General features: G+C 33.2%; 2 protein-coding genes across 3 annotated transcripts; one reads left to right on the top strand and one right to left on the bottom strand.

The window, feature by feature from the left end:
• Positions 1–215: 215 nt before the first annotated feature.
• Positions 216–9,539, bottom strand: Pgk (phosphoglycerate kinase). The gene is made up of 11 exons (XM_088224194.1): positions 9,403–9,539; positions 9,108–9,311; positions 7,686–7,830; positions 6,942–7,023; positions 6,734–6,851; positions 5,875–6,013; positions 4,751–4,885; positions 3,541–3,662; positions 2,038–2,138; positions 1,016–1,114; positions 216–643 (listed from the first exon to the last, which is right to left on the bottom strand). Exons 1-11 carry the CDS (start codon positions 9,462–9,464, stop codon positions 603–605), a joined length of 1,248 nt encoding a protein of 415 aa, XP_088080320.1. The 5' UTR covers positions 9,465–9,539; the 3' UTR covers positions 216–602.
• Positions 9,540–9,710: 171 nt separating this feature from the next.
• wds (WD repeat-containing protein wds) lies at positions 9,711–22,636 on the top strand. 2 transcript variants are annotated; one of them, XM_088224195.1, is made up of 7 exons: positions 9,711–10,067; positions 10,207–10,303; positions 11,388–11,533; positions 15,178–15,322; positions 17,943–18,045; positions 20,655–20,886; positions 21,881–22,210. In XM_088224195.1, the coding sequence occupies exons 1-7, from the start codon at positions 9,927–9,929 to the stop codon at positions 22,067–22,069; spliced, it is 1,053 nt and encodes a 350-aa protein (XP_088080321.1). In that variant the 5' UTR covers positions 9,711–9,926; the 3' UTR covers positions 22,070–22,210. The 2 variants fall into 2 exon arrangements, with proteins under 2 accessions (XP_088080321.1, XP_088080322.1); XM_088224196.1 differs by having other exon boundaries at positions 9,729–10,061; positions 21,881–22,636.
• Positions 22,637–24,602: the final 1,966 nt, after the last annotated feature.

Below are 24,602 nucleotides of genomic sequence, written 5' to 3'. Positions count from 1 at the left end.
ATTTTTGTTTTACATTTGATGATAATTTTTAAAAAAAAATGCTATTGATGTTACCTACGTATTAACCTGTAAAATACTTTTCTTTTGTATTGTTTTATAATATTTTCTTTGGCTTTATTTTTGTGTGACTATTGTACCAGTTCTCATTTTTTTTTAGTTGTGACACCTTAAAAATCCTATAAACTATGATGAATGTTTAGTAAATAAAAATGCCATTAACTTCAATATCACTATATTTTAAAACTTTTTACAATAGCTGCAGTATGGAAAATAACATCAATTATATTTCAACAAGAAATAAAATAAATAATACTCAATACAATTGTAATAGAAAGTAAACACCGTGAAAATAAATAATTTTTACAGTGAATAAAAAAAATTATATTTGCTTAAAAAAGAAAATAAAAGTACTGCTGTAACAAGTACACTTAAATTTTAATTCACATTCACAATAATGTACCTAATATCAGATTACCATTTACAGCTGATAGCCAACGATTCAACATCAAGTTATATTTTCCTTTTCTAAGATTCGATCAAACTTGACTAAATGGTAAACTCTTAAATTGCACCAATTGCAGTAATATGTTTTTGGTACTTTCTTAAGCATCCGTGAGAGCTGCGACTCCTGGCAACACTTTACCTAAAAAGAAAAAAGGAATATGTACGGTCTGTAAAGACAGGATAGAAAAGAAATGAGGGTGCTGATGTTCTTTCATACGAGTGTTATAGTAGAGGTTTTTGTCTTGAATGAATGAACAAAGATTTTCTTTCGGGCTTAATAGGCTCGAATTGTTTGACCAGTAGAGAGGTGGTGATGGTTCTGATTCTCCCGATCGGACTTGTTTCTTCCGGTTTGCTAACAAGCTAATGACTAACATATCCTATCGCCATCAGAGAAATTTTATTGAGTTGATAAATATCAAATGCCAGTATGTCCACCCGAATTTTTTTTTGACATTTATTCTACAAAAATTATCTTTCAAAACACTAAGTAACTTTAAGTAAAGCTCACCTTCCAACAACTCCAGAGAGGCTCCACCCCCTGTAGAAACATGAGAGACCTTAGCCTCTGTATTCCACTTAGCGCAGCATGTCGCCGTATCTCCTCCTCCTGTGAATGCATTTATATAAGAAATAACAGACGTAGAAAAAATTTGCAATGTCATCATTTTCTATCGAATCCAATACATTCATATAATGCAACTCTTATAGTATTGCACGTTAAACCGGGAGCATTGTTCTGCAGTACGTTCACATCATCCCTACCATGAAGAAATGAACTACAAAGGAACGTCGTCTATAAAGAGACCATAGGACGCAACGACAGTCAGTCGGCTCGTTCAGTTAGTCAGCCGTTGGGCTTGTTGAAGTTCAGTTCACGTCAGACCAGCTCGACAACGTCACTCAGTTCCAGCATGTAGTTCAAGTGCAGCAACACAACTCATTATTTATTTGCCATGTAATAAATAAACATCTAACAGCAATCTCTAACTGGGGTAGGAACTCCAACCAACACTCAACAACCTTTTCCTACAACTATGAGGTGTGATAAAAAAATATAGTGAATGAATTTTTATGGCAGCAATTGCTGACGCTACATCTATTTAGAAATAAGTCCGATAGCCTGATCCATTGAGATAGTCAGTGTCAACTTTGAACAAGTTGTGACTTGTCAGACTGACACTTCCAGACGGCTTCCAGAGCCAAAAGAGTGAGGTCCTGTTTAACGTGTCTGTTGCACATCGTGGATTTCAAACGAAACATTGACATTGAGTTTTATGTTGCAAAAAAGTGCCGAAGAAGCTCGTGAAACGTTAAAATCAGTGTATGGCGATAATGTAGTGACTGAAGACTATTTACAAGTGGTATGAGCGATTTGAAAGCGAAAATGAGTCAGTTCTTCGACCTCAAAAACAGACTGCCGCTATTTAGCATAAAAGCTTTAATTTTTTGTTAACTGATGTCAAAATTCAATAGGAGAACTAAATTTATGATTTGATTAAGCTGAAAAAACCAAACAAGGTATTTTCTTACCGATAATGGTGATGGCTCCCCTTCCAGTAGCCGCTACGACTCCATCCATGAGAGAACGAGTTCCTCCGGCAAACTTCTCAAATTCAAATACTCCGGCAGGACTGAAATATTTTCAATTGCATTAATTATACTGTCTTTTTATTTATTTATTGACACTTTATATACATACACAATAAATATACATATAAGGGCGGGCATATTGCCTTAAGGCAATTTCTTCCTACCTACCCAAACCGTTCAGTTTGAGAAAATTATAAATATATGGACATATATACATATACTGTCCAATATGTATACAATTTCCCTCGAACACAACGTCAACCCTTCAGCCTGGGTGTTCATTAAAATATACATTAATTTATTTTTTTATTACTCGTGTCTACAGAAATTCAAAAGCGGGGAGTTTTTTTTAATTACTGGAACCCCTAAGTACGTCTCTTTTTTTATAATCAGCATTACACGGAAAAGTTAATTTTTAATTTTGACAGCTGGCTCCTGGCTGGTTTTTATGTTTTAAAGCGAATTCCTCTCATCCTTATGAATGATATGTAAGGCATTTTTTTTTTTAGAAGTTATGTATGAAAACATTCCCCCACAATATGCAACTAATTTTTCTAAATCCATTTCATATATTTTTATTGGTATTCATATTATGTGATATTTCCCCATTGGCACTTTCACGATTAGTGAAATATGGATTTTCAAACATAGGCAGAATGATGAATATTAAACTGTGGTACAGTAGAGTCTCGATTATCCGACCTAAACCGGCCGCGGCAAGGTCGGATAACAGGGAAAATGTTAAAAACGACATTGAAAATGTGTCTTGGGCAATCCACTCTTTCCGGTCCCTTGGGTTGTGTCTGCGCAACCCGGCACATGTTGTAACAACGGAAGTAGGGTGGTGTTGTCCGGTTCGTTCTCCTTCTGTACATTTTCACACCCGGAGATTCTTCATTTTTTGAAGCAAAACTTTCCAAGATTTAGAAATGGTGTTCGCTCCAACAATCCCCAATGATTGGGCCACGTAGTAAGCCACGTCTTTCAAATTAAGATGACGCAATTTGTTCACCATGTCTTCTCCCTGGTCTATAGCGTCAATTAAAGAAGAAAGCAGGTTTCTTCGATAATTCCTCTTCATTGTCTCTAAGGTCCCCTGATCCATAGGTTGACATAAGGAAGTCATATTTGGAGGCAAAAACATGGCCTTTATTTCCTTATCCTTAACTTCGTCTTCGTGAGGATGGCACGTAGCATTGTCAAGAAGCAATATTGCTTTCCGTGGCAAGTTTTTGGATTTCAAAAACTGATCCAGTAGGTCGGATGACTCGGAAGGTCGGATAACCGAAGGTCGGATAACTGAGAATCTACTGTACTTACAGTATGTGGTACTGAAACCAGCCTATGAAAGCCCTGTAAATGCCTAGAATTTGATATTCTCTTCTCTATTGTAAAATGTCATGCCACAAAATGCGTAATCAATAAACAGTAGCATCTTCTTACCCATTCCAAACGATGACCTTTGCTCTAGCGATGGGTTCAGCGAACAGGGCATTTGTCTTGGGTCCAACATCAAGTCCCATCCACCCATCAGGAATACCCTGGGCTACATCTGATACTCCTGACTGCATGCAAAAATTGATATTAAACATTCATGAACTTTTGAAAAATCAGCTATACAATATTTTACTAAAGCCACATTAAGCCATAGCAATTTCAGCTACTAGTAACTTATTGTAGAAATAAAAGATGAATGATTATTATTATTCTCAAGGGTGGGGGGTCAGAGCTATACGAGCTCCTGATGTGACTGCGACCTGTGAAGATCTATTGTGGTGGGTCCCCGTGAATAGATCTCGCCCTCCAAGCCCAGGTCTATAAAGAACCTGGCTACTGTGTGGAAGGCGAGAGTTCTCATTTTGATAAATCTCCCCCTCCAAGTTTAGATCCCTAAAGTATTGGGCTATTAGGTAGGGGGCGAGCTATTTAACATCCTCAGGTTTAACCAGTGGTCCCCCGAGGGTGAGGCTTCTTTTATGATGTAAAGTATCACATTCACATAGAATGCGTATAGGTGTTTCTTCATCTGCACTGCAGAACCTACATCTAGAAGTTTCGGAAAGGTTCATTCTAGCAAGACGAGTGATACTTTAATCCACAAATTTGAAAAAACCAGTGAACGCTTTCATCGCTTTCGCAACATCTTCGAGACTGGTATCTTTATTATAAAATTCAATGTTTTTATAGAAAACAGCAAAAATTAACTTCCATCAAGAATTTTCACTTACAAACTTGAATAACTAGTATCGCTTAATTTTTTAATAAAATTAATGTTTTCTTGAGGGGACATAAATATGGTGCTGTATGTAAGCCATTATTTAATACTATTTTTTTTATATATTTAGTAAATATAATATAATGGAGTCCCATATGGGTAAAATAAATCAATATAAATACATAACACTACATAAAAATAAGAACTTTTTTGCTACATTTTCACTTTGTTTACTACCTTTATTTATTTTTCCAATTAATGATAACTATTTTTATATTTTAACTGGCTTAGAACGAGGTAAATAACCCTAGTTAAGTCAAAGTAACTTTGTGTAAATGTATAATTTTATATATACGAGTAAACAAATTAAAAAAAAAAGATAATTACCACTATAAAAAATAATAACAAACAAGTATTAATGCGGGTGAAAAATAATACCTGAGCATCTTCGGCGAATTTATCAGCTGTGACAAAGTCCACGGGTAAATGAATTTGTACGTTGTTGGCTTTGGCCTTTTCCAAAAGTTGCTTCACAATCTTTGCTCCTTCGGGATCATATAATGAGTTTCCAATCTAAAAACAAACAACATATTATTCATAATATGAATTTAAAGTCATACATAATAAACTTTTTTTTGCAGGACCTTGACTCGTGTAATTAGTTGTATTTTTCTTCCTGTGTCACCCCAACGTTGACTATGACTCTGGAGCATGTATCGTAGCATCGAATGGCTACTTCACGCTTCATTTCCGGCGAAGCCGGGAATATCTGCCTTTTGACTATGTTATACAAATTGGCTATGGCGTTGATAAATAAATAGAAAAATATGTAAAGATTGGGTGGGATGTTTCGGGTGGGCCTGTTTTAGGAGCTTCTTTGCATTTGCTCTAGTGACGAGGAAACCACAGAAAACTCATCAGAAGGCAGACTGTTGTCATTCGTCAAAAGACCTTTCGACCCACTTGAAAAGTGTTCGGCATTTAATATCCTGCTATCATTGATACTTTTTTATTTCCTTTACTATATCTATCACATATAATGTTACCTGTCTTGACAAGTCCTTATGACTAATCATTATATGAACATCGTGTAAATCCTCATTTAGACTTCTGCATCACGCCTCCAGTTGCATTCTATTACCAAGGATTAATTATAAATAAGCTTACCATAATAAATTAAGAATTTCAAAACCAGGGCAGAGTTTTTTTGCCATCAGAAGAAAGGAAGGGAAAAAACTAATTACTTTTATTTATAACAATTAATTTAATCTGTTAGATTTACTAGGGAATCTGTAAATTCAACTATAAAAAACAAAAAACACAGGAATTAATGGTTTACCAAACAAGACCAAAACTGACTTCTGCATAGTGAATAAAACAGTGGAATTGGAAAAGTTACATGTTTCACGACAATCACAATAAGCGGGTTCCACTGTAATATACTTTCTTACTTCTAAATATATGTTAAAGAAATTTTCAACAATGCTCCCTTCCCATTTCATTTTTACATGTTAAGAAATCTTCTATTTGGAAAACAGTTTGTAATTTTAATAATCTCTTACCTGCATTCCAGAGCATTCCTTGAGGAATGTGTAGGCCATTCCGCCACCAATGATCATCTCGTTAACCTTGTCCAGCAAATTCTCAATCAGCTGAATCTTATCTGCCACCTTTGCTCCTCCTAAGATGGCCAGGAAAGGTCTAAAAATACCAAGAAAACATTTAATTCATTTACAATATTCTGAAATAAAATTGTTGACGCAACTTTGAAAATTGATTACACGTGGACAATACAATATATAATATAATATTTACTTGTCCCTGCTATGTGAACAGCCTCGACCGCGCAACACAGAACGTTGGGACAATACAAAAATTCAGCCACAATTCATACACAACGGTGTTTATTACGAGCAAGTTCATGAAAAATATGATTTATTTTATACCAAGATGTATTGGAATTGATAAAGGACAAACTAAATAGCCACCAATCGCGCGTGCTGATGGGGGGGGGGGGTAATCATTGTTTCGCGGAGTTAGTCTGCCCTTCCATCTACATGACAATGTCTCAGAACAATGTCCTGTCCTACAAATTGCTGTTTACACGTGGACAATGGTCGAATTCTAGGAGAGAACTTGCATTGTCCACATGTAAACAGCCTTTTAGAATTTTTTGTTTTTATATAAAACTCAATCCGAGTAATCGATCGTATGTAGCCAAAACGAGAGCAGTCGAAAATAAAATAATGCTAACCTCCACTCAATATATCTTTTCTGGATTTTAACCAAGAGTAGACATTCAATTAAAAACACGTAATCAGGATCCTGAGTATATTTTACACACAGAAATGTATGTACAATATAAATAAATAAATTCACTAGAATTTTTTACTTTACTTGTATGAATCTTTAAAAACCTACCTTTCTGGCTCGTGCAAAGCCTTGGCAAAATATTGTAACTCTTTCTTCAGCAGGAAACCACTTGCTCTTTTATCAAATCCTTCTCCCATCATGGAGCTGTGTGCTCTGTGCGCAGTACCTGTAAAAAATCAATACATTAGGTATTTATTTGAACTTACATATTTAAAAAAAAACATCCATTTGTTGAGTGATTTAAACACAATTTTACCAAAGGCATCATTGACATAAACATCTCCTAATTTGCGGAGGCTTGCTCTGAATGCTTTCACCTTCTCAGGGTCAGCCTTAGCCTGGAAAAAAAAATAATTGTAATAAAATCATGAACTTTTAAACCCACAGGATGAAGTTCAAAAAATATCAACAAATGGTCAGGATTTTACTTTTTTAAATTATTTTTTTTTTTTTAATTTTCTAGGTTTAACTGTACAAGTACATTTTACATATTTCAACATATGAGGGTATTTGAATCAAACTTAGAAATCTCCACCAAAAATGTAAAATTAGTTATTGATGCCAAAATAAACCATAAAAACCTACCTACCTAAATAATAGCGTATTCAAAACCGTCTCTAAATCTTGCAAAAACAGATTTCAATTATGCTACTTGACACCGCAAACTTAGCATTCTCCGTTGAGTTAGTGAAGCATAATTAGAAATCTCACAATTCTTTTTTCAAAGTTTTTCATAAATATCTCAGTAGCTCCTTCAATGGAGATTTCTAAGTTTGACAGATGGAAGAGTTGAAAAAATGCAGATGTTTAAACATGGACAGAATGGTCAATGGTACACAGCGTGTAAAGTGGCCACTTAAACCAGCCAATGACAGGTCATAAGCCCTGTAAATGGCTAGACTTCCATACTCCCTTCTCAAAAATGTTTTCCCTCTCTGTTGAATCATCTGATTTGATCAGGGTGATAAAGAATGCCAATCCTCCATCCACGGTTATATACCTTGGCTCCGGTAGCATCCACTCCTTTCCCTTCTTCTTCCAGATAGAAGCGAACATTCTCCAGCAGAATGACGGAGCCCGGGGCGGGGCTGGTGCAAGCCGCCTCCACTTCGGCCCCCACACAGTCAGACAAGAACTGCACATCTCTATAACAGATACAAGTTTTGGAATATGGTATAATTGGATGGGGGTGAACTAGTGACACATCGCTCGAGCAAATAACAATTGCACAAAAAAACATAATTAAAATTATTCTGAAAGAATCAATCAGAACAATCGACAGATCGTCATGAACGTAGAACAACGACTGAGGAAGTGCGAAAAATGCAACATTGACTTTTTTTTATTTTTTATTTATTAATAAAACATATAAGACATGAATATCATGATATTATATTCCCAGGAGTTGTACGAGAAAACTCATTTGGGACGGTACATAAAAAAAAAATAGTACATTTCTTGTAACAATACATAGTATATATTTAAACAATAAAAATTTAAACAAATTTTAACAATCTATGAACTTAATATTAAAAAAGGAAAGAAAACATTTAAACAATCTGTGAACTTAATATTAAAAAAGAAAAGAAAAACATTTAAACATTCTGTGAAATTAATATTAAAAAAGAAAACAAAAACATTTAAACATTCTGTGAACTTAATATTAAAAAAAGAAAAGAAAAACATTTAAACCTAAAACACAATATATAGACTATTCACAGAAACTGAGCTAAAAACTATCACTTTCAAAAAGATTCAAGAAATAGGTATAATACTTTCTTTTTATATTTGATCTTGAAAAGGTTTTATAAAGGCTTTAATTCCAGGTTTGCAAAAAATTATATATACGAGGGGGGACCTAAAAGAAACGGGAATTTCGTCATAACTTCTTTATTTTTTTAAAATTTTACACCAAATTTTGATCACCTTCAAAGTATTCTCCTTTGACCACAACGCACTTCTGCAAACGATCCTTCCATTGTTCAAAACATTTTTTAAATTCACTTATGAGATGTTCTTTAGGCCTTCCAGCGATTTTTGTTTTACCTCTTCTACAGTGGCAAAACGCTTTTCTCTCGTGTCCCTTTTGAGTCGTGTTTTGTAATTAACATTTTTAAATTAATTATATCAATTATTGTACTATGTGATTTACAACCACTACATAAAGAGACAAACATAGATAGCATTTAAATGCGTCGAAAATTTTAAGTTAACAAGTTAGCAAAAATATTTATTTTTGCGATAAATATAATAGCATAAATTGTTTGCGATCTAAAGAGGAATACGAACTCTAGAATATTAGTGCATCTTTTTATATTTCGAAATTACAATAATCATAATCCTATCGTGGCAATTTTAACAAATTTAAGCTATGAAAAAACTACTAGAAAAATAAATTTATGACACAAATAAGGTAATGTACCTGTTGAGGAGTTTCTTAAGTTCTTCAGCGACTGGTTTCAGGGTGTACTTCAAGTTCTTCTGTCCATCGGGCCTGCCCAAGTGGGACATTAGAACAACGGAACGAGCTCCTTTATCCACAGCATATTTGATCGACTCAAGAGCTGCCACGATCCTCTGATTGTTTGTAATCACTCCCTCCTTCAAGGGGACATTGAAGTCGACTCTATAAGAAGGAAGACGAATTATTCAAGTACAAAATACTTTTTTTGAATACCGGCACTCTGTAAATTGAAATAAATTTATTATTTTGTTACCGCATCAGGACTCGCTTATCCGCGAGATCCAATTTGTCCATGCTAAGCTTATTAAGAGTCATCTTGTATTTTACGAAATTGTACAAGCGAAAAATATCGCGGACGTCTCAGAAGAAGGAAAAAAAAATTATAGTGACATCAATAACCTTCAAATGTCAGAGAGGTCAAAATGTTTTACAGTATTGCCATAGAAGAAAATGATATTTTTAAAAATGTGGATGCACACTTATGATCAATTTTGGATTATCTGTGTAAATCGACGCTTTTATGCGCTTATTACGGATTTTTATCAAGCATGCTTTTATGGCGCTTAAGTTGGCCAATCTGATATGCGAAGTTGTAACATGTGAGACGCTACGGGAGTGCTTTTTGATCCGTTTTTTCGTAATTGTGTTTAAAGTGCGCTATTTTTGACTTGTTTCTACCTGAATCAATAGCTTTGAAAATACAGTGAACGCTTTACTCACCGAACCACGTATCATAGATGGTTAAACGTAAAATAGTGCATTATCGTGGCGTTTAACATGGTGCCGTTGGGACCCGCGCCCGGTCATCCGGGTCCCCACCAGAGCCATGGCGGGCCCACGGCAAATCCTTCCGGCCCCAATTCCTTGTCTCAAGCCCCGTGCCCCCCGTCCACGAACAAAGCCACGGGACCGGTAAACGTAACTTTCATTTCCCTTCTTTCAATATTGCGCGGGATTGCATAGGCATGAACACATATTTACATAATATATAGTAATAATCCCTGTTTTTTGCCGTCCTATGACTTCACTCGCCAATTTTACCGTTGTTTTCTTTCAGAAACCAAACTACACTTTAAAATTTACCTTGGCGGGGCATACGAAAGCGGTTTCATCCGTTAAATTCAGTCCTAATGGAGAATGGTTAGCCAGTTCCTGTAAGTATTTGAATATTTATTTTTATAACTATGGAAGTACTCACGGTACTATAAATATATGTTCATTATAATTTGGTAACTCCCCTTCCTTGAAAAGGGATATCCAAATTTTTAATCAAACAAAACTATAAATGTATTTTTCTGGGTTTTAACATCGACGGTTTTCACATGCATGGGTGAAAAGGCAAGATTCAGTTGTTCTTTGACAATTTTCAACACTTAGTATTTTTTATAGTCTGCCTCGTGATCAAGTAGTTAGCGTGTTTGCCTTCGACGCATGAAGTTTTGGGTTCGATTACCCGCAAGGTTGATATCAATTGTTTATGGTATAGTTTCTTAAAACCGAACCTCCAGTAATCCAAACCATAGCATCGGGTGAAGGGTGAGGGTATGAATGAACTAAAGTTTCCCCCAAAAGCCTTATTGTTACTCGATAATGCTCCTGGCCATCCAAATTACACCGGTTTAATGATTATCAAATGATTTTACGGTTTTGCCTCAACTGTGTGATAAAGCGTATCAGAATCCTGCAGAAGGTGCTCTTCGGAAAAAAATCCTGTTTTTTTTTATATTATCCCATTGCAACACAAAGCTGGCGAATCGCCGGCCAAGGTCAATTTGTCACTGACTCACAAAGCTGGCGATTCGCTGGTTTGTCTTTGAAGTGATTTTTTTTACATTAAAACTGAATGACAATAACTTTATTCATAAAAATGAACTGATTTCATAATAAAATATAAATAATCAAAATTTATTTTACATTATTAATTATTTAGTCTTTATGTTATTATAATAAAAAAATGTGTCAAAATTCAATAGTGTGTTGTATGAACTAATTATTTCATCTATATAAGTGGTGCAATGGGTTAAATACACAATATATACCTACTATATCTTATATTTATCATGTGTATATCACTGTTGAATAAAAAAAACAACTTATTGATGAACAATATGCTAAAAGTTTATTTTATTTTTTAAAGTTTTCAGTAATCCAAACAGGACAGGCTCGATTTATAATTGATAATATTTAACTGATATAATTTTATGTTTTGAAAATAATAATGATTTTTTTTACTTCCAGCTGCGGATAAACTTATAAAAGTGTGGGGAGCGTACGATGGAAAATTTGAAAAAACTATATCGGGACATAAAATGGGCATTAGTGACGTAGCGTGGTCGTCAGACAGTAGACTTATTGTCAGCGCCAGTGATGATAAAACATTAAAGGTTTGTATATATTTACGTCAGTGCTTCAATTCACATTTTTTATTTAACCTTTCCCTTACTGTCCTAAAACGCCCGCGAGTTACGGTGCTGTGTAGTCACTACACATTAATAAAATAAAAGATTTAAAAGGGTAAAAATTGAATTGCTTTAATTAACCATAATTTAATTCAAAGATGATAATATTTGAAATCTAACTGCTGAAAACGTGAAAAAACCATTTGGTATCGCTAACGATTTGGGCAAAACGTGCACCCGCGCCAACTTCCCGAGAGCTACTAAGTACATAGTACTGGACTACGTGGCTGACTGCGACGGGTGTAAATTCTTTACTCTTTTCTTCATATGCAACACTGCGTAACATTGGTATACTGTGAGCATAATTTATCCTCAATTTCCGATAAAATGTTTTTTTTTGCCTAATCATTTAATAACAAATTATTTCAGTCGATACGTAAATGTGTAATGGAGGAATACTGTAATTCTAAACCCAATATTTATTATATTTACAAAGATATTATAGTTATTAGACGCAATGTGTACTAGCTAGACGTCACCGGGGAGGGGGGGTAATAATACACGTCGTTTATAAGTATCGGCAATTTTTCGTTATCAACCAAAGATGTGCTATGAAAATCCCCAAACTACTCAAAAAGTTGCCCTACCGCGGTAGATTAATAGCACTAGGACTTAGGTAATTGGAAGAACGGTGAAAGAGAGGAGACTTAATAGAAACTTATAAGATACAAAATTTTTACTATGACTGGCCCCTGCACGAGATGTATCGGTTAAATCCCAACACCAATTTTCGGGTTCATAACTGGAAACTCTATCGTCCCCAATTCCATCTCAATCCCAAGACTAACTTCTTTTCAAATCTAGTTGTCCATTCAATTTCGATCAACTAATTCAAAAACCTTCGTATACTTTTTTTGGGTGGCTCACCGGCAAAGGCTGCCTGTCTATTACAAATAAAAAAAAACACAATTTGAGTATACATCTCACTCCTGTATTCAACACGCTATTCTCAATATTGTTTGATAACGTGTTACGTATCTTTGGTATACTGTATTTCAGTGTCCTCCGGCCCATCCATACTAGTATACCTGGTATTGTAAAGATATATAAGTTTGTGTTTATACTTGGAGTGTGATGCATGTTGACAAATTAAGTTATATGAAAAAAGGTCATAGCTGGTAATTTATTTACAGATTTATACATTAATGATATTGAAATATTGTGCCCCTGACAGAAAATTTAATTTTCATAAACAAAGATTTTATGAAGCCATTTTGAAAAAAAGTTTTATAATTCACTTTTCAAATACTGTTTTACTGAGAAAAATGTATAAACTCAATTGTAGAAGAAGTTCATGAACAATAAAATGGAATCAGAGTAGGTACACAGTAAATACACAGTAAATACATCTGACCAAACATGACCCCATACTATGATTGGAATAATTTCATTATTTTTGAATTATGGAATTAATTGTTACCACTCAACCATTAACTGTGTATGAGCAGAGAGGATAGAATGTCATACACTATGTCTTAACACAGAGAGTTTGCTCTATATCTTATTATGTATTATAAAATATATTTCAGCAGATTTTGTGTGACAACACCAGCTCAAAACATTAATAAATCATAATGTTAAATTATATTATGAAGCTTGCAAACTACTAACATATTAACGGAATCGGACTGTGGTCCAGTGGCTAGTGTTACAAATTCAGATCCGAGGTTCAAACCCCCATTCTACACCAACTTGATTCCCATTTTCTTAAATGAGTTTTTTTACAACTCTGAAAATGGCCCTAAAATTGAAGCATTTGGGTATTATCATTAATCATAAGAACGAAAATATTGTTTTTAAAAAAAAAATCTATTGGTGTTATTTTAGGGATGATGTGGTATGACACACCTTGCATATTCGTATTTTACTCAGGGACTTGATGCGGCACAACAGACAAGAAAATTCTTTTGTATCGCAATAGTAGTCGCCTGTCCACGTGTGTCACACTCCCAATACTTCTCTACTCAGTGGTGTAACGTACGCGTTACCATGTGTTTTACTGGTTCATCCCGGGAACGGAAAGCCACCCTCCCAAGCAGGGCTAAAAGGCAAAGCCGGAAGGAGTGGTACGACTGCACCAACTGCAAGTCAACCCCAACAGCGATACCAGGGTTCCTAGTCAGTTTCACACTAAATCTGCTCATCCTAAACAAGTGACATACCCAAAATTACTGATTTTCATTTACTATATTGTAAAAATTTCACAACACATAAATTTGTTCCTAGAATAAATACAGAACTGTATGCAAGCCAGTGTCCGTCAATGTGTTAAGTATATATTATGTAAAATTAATTTCTGTAGTACCTATTATATATTTATTAAAAAATTGGTATTCTTAATTGTTTTTTTAAAGATTGTATGTGTTAAAAAACATGCATAAATAGTATATGTATAGAAATATAGAAATGAAGAATAAGATGTTCTGTAACCATTTATAAAATGCATATTGTGTAATAAGGTGTTACAAGAAATTTCATCATCCTTACAATACAAATACGAAAATAAACCTATGCTAAAAATAATAATGTTGCACTGTCACTCGATTAGTTTCTACTGCTGTAAATATACAAGTAGAAGAGTTAATTATAAATATACAAGTAGAAGAGTTAATTATAAAATCCAGACAATTAGTCAAACATTATAAAATATATTTATGCAGGATTTATGGAATTTATATAAAACACGTAGCTTGATATCTCATTGTTAGAAAAATAACTTTAGTGGGTTCAATCCAATATATTATGTCCGCTAAAACTTGGAAATATTCTAAATGTAATATAAACAATAATTAATTTTTGAAATTCCTTTTTGGAGCATGTGAAGAATACTGGTTCGTGTGTGAATCAAAACTAGAATCTTCGACCAGTGTCCTCGACTCCATAGCTACTTAAAATCGAGTGGGAGATTAGGCCGCCCCGTAGTGCTGGGTTTGATTCCTGGCAGGATGGATGAGAAATATTTCTTAAACTATAACACAGCTTGAAGAGGAAATTCAACAGATGAAAATTGTTTTTTTTTTTTGTTAATAATATCAAACGAAGCCAAAATTAAAAAAATATTTTTATTCATCATATTCTCATCTCTATGATTTTTTTAAGTTTTGTAATTTTTTAATTATTCCGCCTGTGACGTCACTAGTTCTCATCGGTGAGTTGTCCTGACATTTGAAAGTAGAACCCCGTAGCTGTCAAAATATACTAAACTTTGAAAAAATGGCTTTCTAGAAACTGGAAATTTATCTCAATACATGTCATCGGTATCATTTATTGGTTAATTGAAAAGTACTTGTGACGCCGTTTAAAATAGTTTATTTTTATTAATTTTAACATGCATTTTGAAGAAACTTCGCCATACAATCAAATGCTCTAATTTTTACCGCATGTTAGAAATAATGTTTTATTTCCAATTCCCCGTAGCGCTGAATTTTCTCATTACTGTTAGGTCTTACAGAACAAAGGTTGTAAAACATAGTGTTCATTTGTTTCACATAAAAACTAACGTTTTTAATTTATATGTTGTAATTTCCTTTTCTACTTTAACATTAATGTTTTGTGTCTTATGCTTTTAGGTTTGGGAATTAAGTTCAGGGAAATGCCTGAAGACGCTAAAGGGACACAGTAATTATGTATTCTGCTGTAACTTCAACCCACAAAGTAATCTCATCGTATCGGGAAGCTTTGATGAAAGTGTCAGAATATGGGACGTCAGAACAGGTACCAAATATTTATTATTTTACCAACAACTTCTCGCACTTACGAGATCCTGGCTTTCATGATACATATAATTGTTTAGCTATAATGTGTTTATATAACCCTTAGAGGTTTTTTAAATTATGAACCAATAGATAAAAGGTCTACATTTGATGTAAGTGAACAAGGCATTTTAATAAAATAAATAAAACAACTTTGTTTTTAACCACTATTTTTTATTTAGGTTTACTAGTAAATCTTGACAAAGAAGCTTGTTTGCTTTGAAACCGGTCGGTGAAAAATAAAAATTAGTGGTTAAAAACAAAGTTGTTTTATTTATTTTATTATAATGAATAACCATAAAGTTAGTGCTTCAAATATAAACTTTATATAAGGCATTTTAATTTTATGCCTTTACCGTTGATCAACAAACACATGTTACGGTAAATACTTGGAAGTTCGCATGAATTTTAGAAATTCTTACAATTCATATACTAGCAGGCAAGTCAGTGTTGATTTCTCATTTTTAAAGTTTTAAACTGGTAGAAAGTATTGAAAAAACAGACCTTTTGCTTTATTTGTGTACCACCCTGGTGCTTCTGATTAAAATACTTTATATAAGGTATAAATATTTTAATGATAATCATGTAGGGTAGGCACTGCTTATTTGCCCATAAGGCATGCGTGCCACTGTAATTAAAGATTAAGATAATGCACCCTGTGTTTCCAGTGTAGATAAAAAAAGGTGTATAGACAGGAATGCGAGTCTCAAATATTTACTATGATTTGTGGTTGACGTTTTAGGAATATTTCTTTGCGATTCTTTCTTAAATATTATTAACACAAAACTGCCACATCGCAGACATCTGCGAGCTCGCACGACGCATGGCAAGAACTTGCGAATCGATCCGCAATCTTCTTTGTTTTTTGGCATAATTTTCACATATCATACATCACTAAATAACATAGTGCAACATCGCCATTTTGAAAAATGGATTTTCTAAATTCATTAAAAAATCTATTTTCATTAGCTTACAAGAAAAAAGTAACAAAGTAAAGTTGAACTATGAACATTTCTAATTATTGAATAGCATATATCGTCATTAACCAAAAACACTATTTTGAGAATTCGCAATTTGAAAGTTTGCTGACTGAGGAAAAATCAGATTTTTGTGTTTTAGATTTATTTATTTTTTTAAATTTTATTCACGAAACATACAGTACAATTTCATAGTTTTAGGGTATACAAAATTAGACTTAATACTAATGGACCAGTGAAGTTTACATATTTTACATGCTAAGGTTATCAATATACTATTTTTATTATTTCAAGTGTAGTACGATAATTATATTATAAAGGGGAAAAGAACAAAACTGAAAGTAGTTTCAAGATTAAATTGAAAAGAAAATCATAAAAAACATTGAATTAAAAACATGCACAAAGTACATTAAATCCCCTGTTTTACATTTTTCAAGGGAGCAGCAAAAAAATGTGTTAAACTGGGGAAAACCCTAAATTGAGGAAATGAAAAACTGCAGAAAAATTGTAAAAACGGTCATAATTGGAGATTATTCATATTTACCTATGATTTCATAAAATATATTTGGTTTTTTTCAATCAATACCACAATATGTTTTTTTTCATTGAATTAAATAAAAAACATGTTTAAATCATTTTATGTAGGTAAAATTAACCTTAAAAACACGAAAATAAAACTTTGAATTTGTATAAAATGCATATAATGATTTTTTCCCTAAATATTGGGAGATTTTGTTTATATGATATCACTTTTTTTAGAATGGTACTACAGAATTTCATTTACATCGTGGCGAAACTGTTTCACACTTTTATGATAACTGTTTAAACAATCTTCTTTCCTATTTATGCTCATAACTTCAAATAATATTTCTATTGCCAAATTTTTTAACTTTCTGCATCGTAATTTATTGATGTAAAGACTTTATTCTTCCTAAACATGCGTCAACCGCATGTCACAATTTAGTAAAATGTCAAAATTACTTACACAATTTTCACTTAAACAAAATGGTCAATTACACTGAACCTTCTTTGAATTTAGTTTGAGACAACAATTTGCACATTTTTTTTATTTATCTTGATTTTATTCACCATTCTGGGCAAACGCGGCTGCGCGCGGCTCGGCGTCTTTTGACAGATCGAATGAGTTTGGAAAAAATGTTAACGTAAAACCGCGGTTATGAAAAACATAAAAAACGTTAATTGGGGGAATATTTTAATGAGAATGTATGGAAAAAGCGGGAAAATGTAAAATTGAGAAACGTCGAAACGGGGTTTTACTGTAATTTCAAGAAAAGGCAATATTCAAAGTAACCCAAAAACAACGGGTAAAACGTAAATAAATATCAAAAGTATATACATAAGTGAAAGTAATATTTGAAATGAAAAACTCAATTCATCGAAACTCAATATGATTTTAAAAAACTGAGATAAAAAATAAAATATCAACTATGATTAAATAAAATAATTGTTGTAAAAATAACTGCTTTTTACAGCTGTGACAAAATCAAAACATGTTTTAAATCTGATTGACAATATCATTTCAGTTATCTTTGAAATACGAGTATCGAATATCTCGTATCTAATTTGAATGTTTTTTTTGTTTAGGAAAATGCCTAAAGACGTTACCAGCACATTCAGACCCGGTCTCCGCTGTTCATTTCAATAGAGATGGCTCCCTTATTGTTTCCTCAAGTTATGATGGGTTATGGTAAGGATTACTAATATTGTTGATGTGGATGTGACGATGATGATGTAATTGTTGATATGTGGGTAGAGACTAAAAATAAATGAGTTATTTTTCATAGTTTATTTTCTGCTCTGACAAAGTAATAGTTTATTTGTTTATTTGTTGTCCATGTATACAATTTATAGGGTTTAAATATTACAATAGAAGAATAGTTTAAAACATTTAAAAAAAAGAAAAGAAGCATTGACAAATATAAGGGACATCGAGACAAGATCTGGACTATTTATTTAGTGCTCGTTTAAATCGTTGTAAACCTAAACCAAAAAAGTCCAGATCTTGTCTTGAGTTAACAATACGACAAAGACGTTGTAGTTGTTGTCTTTCCAAACCATTCAGCTTTGTTGTCACTGTATTCAATGATTTAAAGAATATTAATATTTAAAGCGTTAACTTTGTGGTCAAACGTTTTACTAAATGCTATTTAATATTTGTATATAATCACTTACCGACTTTTCTATGTCTACCGGTTTCGTCGGGACACCAATTTAACCAACATGCGGAACCCTTTATACACCTTCACCATAGATGTTGCACAAAAATATAAAACCAACACGACAAGCATTTTAATACGCAATCCTTACGTGCACTGATAGGTAATGAAAATATTTTATGTTGTGGGTGAAATAGTTGAAAGAAGAGGGAGGGGATGAAGGGAAGGGCGTGAGGTTAATAGGCATAGGGTGACCATTACAATAGAACATCGTATAACTGGTTATATTGAAAGGTTGTTTGATTATCGATCAAAGGAACATAATCTTTTAAAGATTTCCTGATGTGAAAAATATCCACATTATTTACTTTTATGTAAGATTTTAACTCCTGTATCTTTATTAAAGTCACGATTCAAATTGATTAGGGGATTTGCGAATTCCGAGAAATTGTTATTGCGAAGACACCTCCATATGTTCTTTAACACAAATATCACAATTTCTTGATGTTCTTCTGACGTAAACTGAAGGACAAGAATTGCATTTCAATCGGTCAACACCTGAATCATTGAATAAACTATTTTTATCTTTATTATTAAGCAATAATTTAACAATTTATTTAGATAAAAAGCAGGTTTGATATTATTTGGTAAAAATGTGGATATATTCGTAGATCTGGTATTTATGTAAAGAATTCTTCTCCATTTATTATCATTATTAGTATTAATGTTGACAGGATATAAAAATTGTTTGATTATTTTTTTCTTTAGTTTTCTATTTAAAGTGGTATTTATTAAATCAATTGTATATCCATTATTAATAGGATTTTTAAAATTAAATTGAATTAATTTTGAAGTTATGTTTAGAAAGCGGAACATTTATTAAACTATGCAACATTAATGGAATGCGGATTGTTTTTCCTAACCATCCAATTAAAATTCAATTCTTGTCCTTCGTTTACCTTGGAAGAACATCAAGAAATTTTGACAACAACAAACCATCACGCCGTTTCCCCGTAGGGGTAGGCAGAGAGGATAGAACGCCATAACACTCTATCTTGGCATACAGACCTCGCTTCCTCTACATTCATACATCTTCTCATGCACGCACGCCGATTATTCCTACTTTTGACATGTCCATCTTCAATTATTTGATGGACTTGATCGTGCCATGTCTTTCTCGGTCTTCCTCGTTTTCTGCATCCATCAACATTTGCATCGTAGATCCTTCTAGTCGTTCTTTCGCTGTCCATTCGCTCTACATGTCCAAACCAACGCAGCACCCCTTTCTTGATTCTGTCGATAATGCATGTCTCAGCCTTACACACTTCACGGATCTCGACATTTGTGCACCTATCATACATCGTTTTACCACACATTCGCCTGAGGGATCGCATTTCGACAGCATTCAACCTACTTTCATCATTATTTTTCCAATTCCATACTTCGCTCCCATACATTAGAGTTTTGATATTCGTTTTAAAGAACATATGAGGTGTCTTGACAATAACAATTTCTCCAAATTCAAATTTGAAATATTTCGCACAAAAATATAGATTTCTTAACGAAACTTCTTTGATTGAACACCTTTCTCTCAACAAACCACTCTCATAGAGATGAAGGTGCCGTACTCTTTTCATTGACTGAAAACTGGAGTTTAGTATTGAGTTTAACTATTAAAAAATACCCATGATGCATTTTCAGAATGTTGTATTGGTCACTGCCTTTTACCATATTTTTTATGTTTTGGGGTGAGTCCATCCATCAGTGGCGTCTTTGATACCAAATTTCTAGTGAAGCTCAGATTTTAAGGATAAGTATTATATGCGTAAATGTTATGTAAATAACACAGTACGGATCATGTTTGTAGGCATCTTAGAGCATTCTTATATTGGTTGCTAGTTTTTTATCGCGAATTAAAATACATATTAGGTACTGGTGAATAGCAATGCTCAAGGCTCAACCTCACTTGCTTCATATGCTCCTTCGTCCCTGCCATCCATACTAGTAAACAGTTAGTGTTTTTACTCCAGAGTGTGACACATGGCGAAGAAATATGTTATATGAGAGTAGAGCCTTTACAGATAATGTATTAATAAATTTATCCACATATGGTATTTAATTTTACATTTGGTGTGTACAGCCGCATTTGGGACACAGCGTCGGGGCAGTGCCTGAAGACGCTAATCGACGACGACAACCCGCCCGTGTCCTTCGTGAAGTTCAGCCCCAACGGGAAGTACATCCTGGCCGCCACTCTGGACAACACCCTCAAGCTGTGGGACTACAGTCGCGGCAAGTGCCTCAAGACCTACACGGGGCACAAGAATGAGAAGTACTGCATATTTGCTAACTTCAGCGTCACCGGTGGAAAGGTATGTCACGTTATTACTCCCACTTAACAGAATGTGTAACTTGAAATGTCAAATATTCTAAAAAAGTAAGAGTTTCAAGATAATTTGTTTAATGAGGAGGTTCAGTGATTTTTTAAAAGCATTTATATTTTATGTATCCTATTGTTTATTTACTTATTACATACGCCCAGAGGGTTTTTACATGACAGGTACAAAATTACAATTTTAAGTGTTTTATTACAAAAGTTAATATGTAGGTCTAATAAATATGTATTTTATAGATATATTTTTTTTAAAGTATAGAATTACATTATTTATTTATTTATGTATGCTTTATTAAGTTAGTTCATAGCGAATTTTTTCAAATTAATTTTAAAAAATTAGATTTTTTATATTTCCTTTATTTCTTCAGGTAACTTACTGTACAGCTTCAATCCCTTGTACAATGAGTTTTGAGATTTGTTTTTCTCCTCATTGGTAATGTTCTAGTAAAATTATTATTTGGTGTAGGTATCAACATAATAAATAATTACGAGCTATGAAAGTTTCTAAAAGAAAGTTTTTTTTAGCCATTTTCCTAGCTGATATGAATCAACCAATGATAAGACAGTTGTGAAAGATTTCCAGTTTACGGTACGTCAACGGGCCTATCGGCAGAACAGACAGAAGCTGAAGAGAACTTGAGACGTCGCATGTGGAGTATTTACAGAAATGTGACACTTTTAAAAAATCATAACTCTGATAATAATACGATATATAAAAATTTACAAAAACCACTGTACTTCCTCTTTTTACAAATTATGGAAAATAGATATTAAACAATTTATTTTTGTGTTAAATTTTGTTTTTAAATCTGCATTTCAAAACATGTTACACGAGAGAGTACAAAACATGTCATCTATTGCATGTTATAGAGATTTTTTAGCGCAGTCTTATACTAGTTAAAATAGATTCCTTCCAGTCAGGCAGATAGTAAAACCCACGATGGTTCAAGGAATGAAATTTGTTATTCCAGTGGATTGTGTCCGGATCGGAAGACCACCTTGTGTACATCTGGAACCTCCAGTCCAAGGAAGTCGTACAGAAGCTGGCCGGCCACACGGACACCGTTCTTTGCACCGCCTGCCATCCCACCGAGAACATCATCGCCTCCGCCGCGCTCGAGAACGACAAGACAATCAAACTGTGGAAGAGCGACACGTAAGGGCCCCGTGCGGCCTCAACACATTGAATTGTATATACAGACTATTTTAATCTCAATATTTTTGTAATTCAGATAACCGAGCATGTCATTTTCGATTTGGAGTAGATGTGTAGCGAACGCCGCAAGTGGTCGAAGCGCTATCGGTGCTAGGAGAGACGGACGCATGTTTAAGTAAGTACAAATTAGGCATTTCGCAACGGCAATATTATGAGTTTTATCCCGTCTTAATTTGTGTGTCGCTCAAGTTTGTAAATGTCGGGAGAGGTTATCGGCTCGTCCCGGGGTATACGATTGTTTAATGTTTATCTGACAGTGAAAACTTCTAATTATATTGTCGAAAATGTTGAATTTACACCTTTATTGTCTTCAATTTGAAATTATTTTGTTAAAATCTTTATAATTGCTTTTTACTGTAATTATCAAATCACCAATACTATTTTAATATGTTACGGTGTTTGTTTTTTACCGTGTTATTTAATTTTCGACATTATAAAGTCATTTGAATTAAGTTGCCATCAGAATTTTAAAGAAAACACCTGGCATAAAAGGAAATTATTTGCACAAAAATTTAACAGGTAAATCTGTGGCATTTAGGTAAAGAGGTACAAGTCACTATTAGCTGATTGTGCAGGGGAGCCATTTAAAGTTTCTTACCGATTTAATTCTTTAACATGTGTCTTAGAATAAACTACAAATGCATAAACTCGAGAATAAAATAGGTGAAGCGGTACAGTTCATATTGTGTTTCTTCACATATATATTTATATATATATTTTTAATGTTGTTAAACGCACTTTTAATACAAATTAAATGTACTTCATAACCTTATAGTACTTTCGAATTATACGATATAAACCAATTTCATTTTTTCAAATATTAAAATTAATAATTTTTACCTAACATGTATATCTCTTCACCCAACCTTCCGTAGACCTTATAGAATGAAACTGCACACTTAAATCATTTTCTCTGTTTTAGTGACATGTGCCTCTTTTCAATTGGAATTTTTTGTTGATGATGTAAATGCATATGTAAAAATGTTTGTTCATGTTGTAAACTCACTATAAACCTTGTGTTAAATAGTATTGTCAACTTTTTCCATTGCAAGACCTCTAGAATAAAGGCCGTGTGTAGGAATTGCAATTCTGCACATAAAATCACTAGTCTTATTATATATAATTGTTATATTTTTGACAAAAACAATAACACTTGCCTGTTCTTCTACTGATCTCGCTTGATTCTATGCAGTGCCTTACCGATCCTACCATTTAAACATTAGACACTCGGATCTCTCGCGACTGTATTTTCAACAATACTTTTAATGCTATGTATAAACCAAATTACATTTGTTTGTATACTTACGATATGTTTGGCTGAGTGAAAATTGTATGATTTTGAAATTTACTATAAATATTTGTGAATAGTGTTGCAATTTTATTTTGGGAGGATTTTTAAGCTTTGAAGCTCAAATTTTGAGAGAAAATATATTTTTTCTTTTCTACCTACTGCTATGTTGAGGATTTCAGCATCGAGGTGAAACCCATTAGTCGGAAAAATTATTCAGATGTATGCAAAATTAATTTATTGTGTATAATTTTCATCAATCTGTCAGTTGATAAGTCGACTTTTGCAATATTTGTAGATCTTAATGGAAAATTTTGTTTTTAGTAATTCTTATTTAATAAAGAAGCGCTTATAATAAATCACATGCACATATATTTTTGTAATACACCCCCAATAGTTAGGAATATTTTTTGTCCAGCGCCTCTTATTACAAAAACTTAATTATAACTACACTGGAACCTCTTTTTACACGGGGGCTAGTTCCACGCAGCATCGTATAAAAAAAATGTAAAAAAAAGTGTACTCTAGAAGAACAATGGGGTTTCTTTTTATAAAATTATTTCAGGATTTTTTTTCTATTTCAACCCATTGGAATAACAAGGTTCCAACTAATAATTTGAGTTTGGAGTTGCCAAATTTTGCATCAGTCTTTATTCCTTTGTACACACAACACCGTATGGATGTGGATGTGGAAGTGTTAAAAGATCCAACTGCTTCCAGTTATACAATTTGTGAAAAAAGGTTAAAAAATTGTATTATGTAATAAAATACCAGTGTCGGGTGGAAACCTTTTTATTCCAAGGAGTCGATTTATTGTGCCTTAATTTTATTTAAAAATATAACATGAAAACAAAATACCTAAATAAAAAATCGTAACAAAGATTATTCACAATCAGTATCAATATGCCTAGTAAGTAAAAGAGCAATGTGGGGAATTTATAGTTAAATAATTTTTTAAATTTCATTTTTGTATCGTGTAAAAACAGGTTCCTGCGTATTCATTTTTTTAGACCATCTACTTTATTAGTTGTCTTTGTTAACTTCTTATAAATTTTCTTAAATACAATGATTATTTAAGAAAAGCCGTCTTTCAATCCCCCTTTTTCCACTAATCAAATGACAGATTTTAAAAATTACATAGTAAAATTTGTGTTAAATAATGAATAGGATTTGTATTTTAAGGTTCAGG

The sequence above is a fragment of the Micrasema longulum genome, unplaced genomic scaffold (genome assembly GCF_059751315.1).
Source record: "Micrasema longulum isolate JH-2025_06_02 unplaced genomic scaffold, ASM5975131v1 h1tg000271l, whole genome shotgun sequence".
Classification (NCBI taxonomy): Eukaryota; Metazoa; Arthropoda; class Insecta; order Trichoptera; family Brachycentridae; genus Micrasema; species Micrasema longulum.
This window is presented reverse-complemented; position numbering and strand designations above follow the sequence as displayed.

Excerpts from the sequence above, each read along its gene's own strand:
- Pgk (XM_088224194.1), bottom strand. The coding sequence starts at position 9,464 with ATGACTCTTAATAAGCTTAGCATGGACAAATTGGATCTCGCGGATAAG. Across the intron at positions 6,852-6,941 it reads TTATGTCAATGATGCCTTTG|GTACTGCGCACAGAGCACAC; the intron begins GTAAAATTGTGT and ends GATTTTTTACAG. Across the intron at positions 4,886-5,874 it reads AGGAATGCTCTGGAATGCAG|ATTGGAAACTCATTATATGA; the intron begins GTAAGAGATTAT and ends GTTTGTTTTTAG.
- wds (XM_088224195.1), top strand. The coding sequence starts at position 9,927 with ATGGTGCCGTTGGGACCCGCGCCCGGTCATCCGGGTCCCCACCAGAGC. Across the intron at positions 10,304-11,387 it reads AGAATGGTTAGCCAGTTCCT|CTGCGGATAAACTTATAAAA; the intron begins GTAAGTATTTGA and ends TTTTACTTCCAG. Across the intron at positions 18,046-20,654 it reads TCAAGTTATGATGGGTTATG|CCGCATTTGGGACACAGCGT; the intron begins GTAAGGATTACT and ends TGGTGTGTACAG.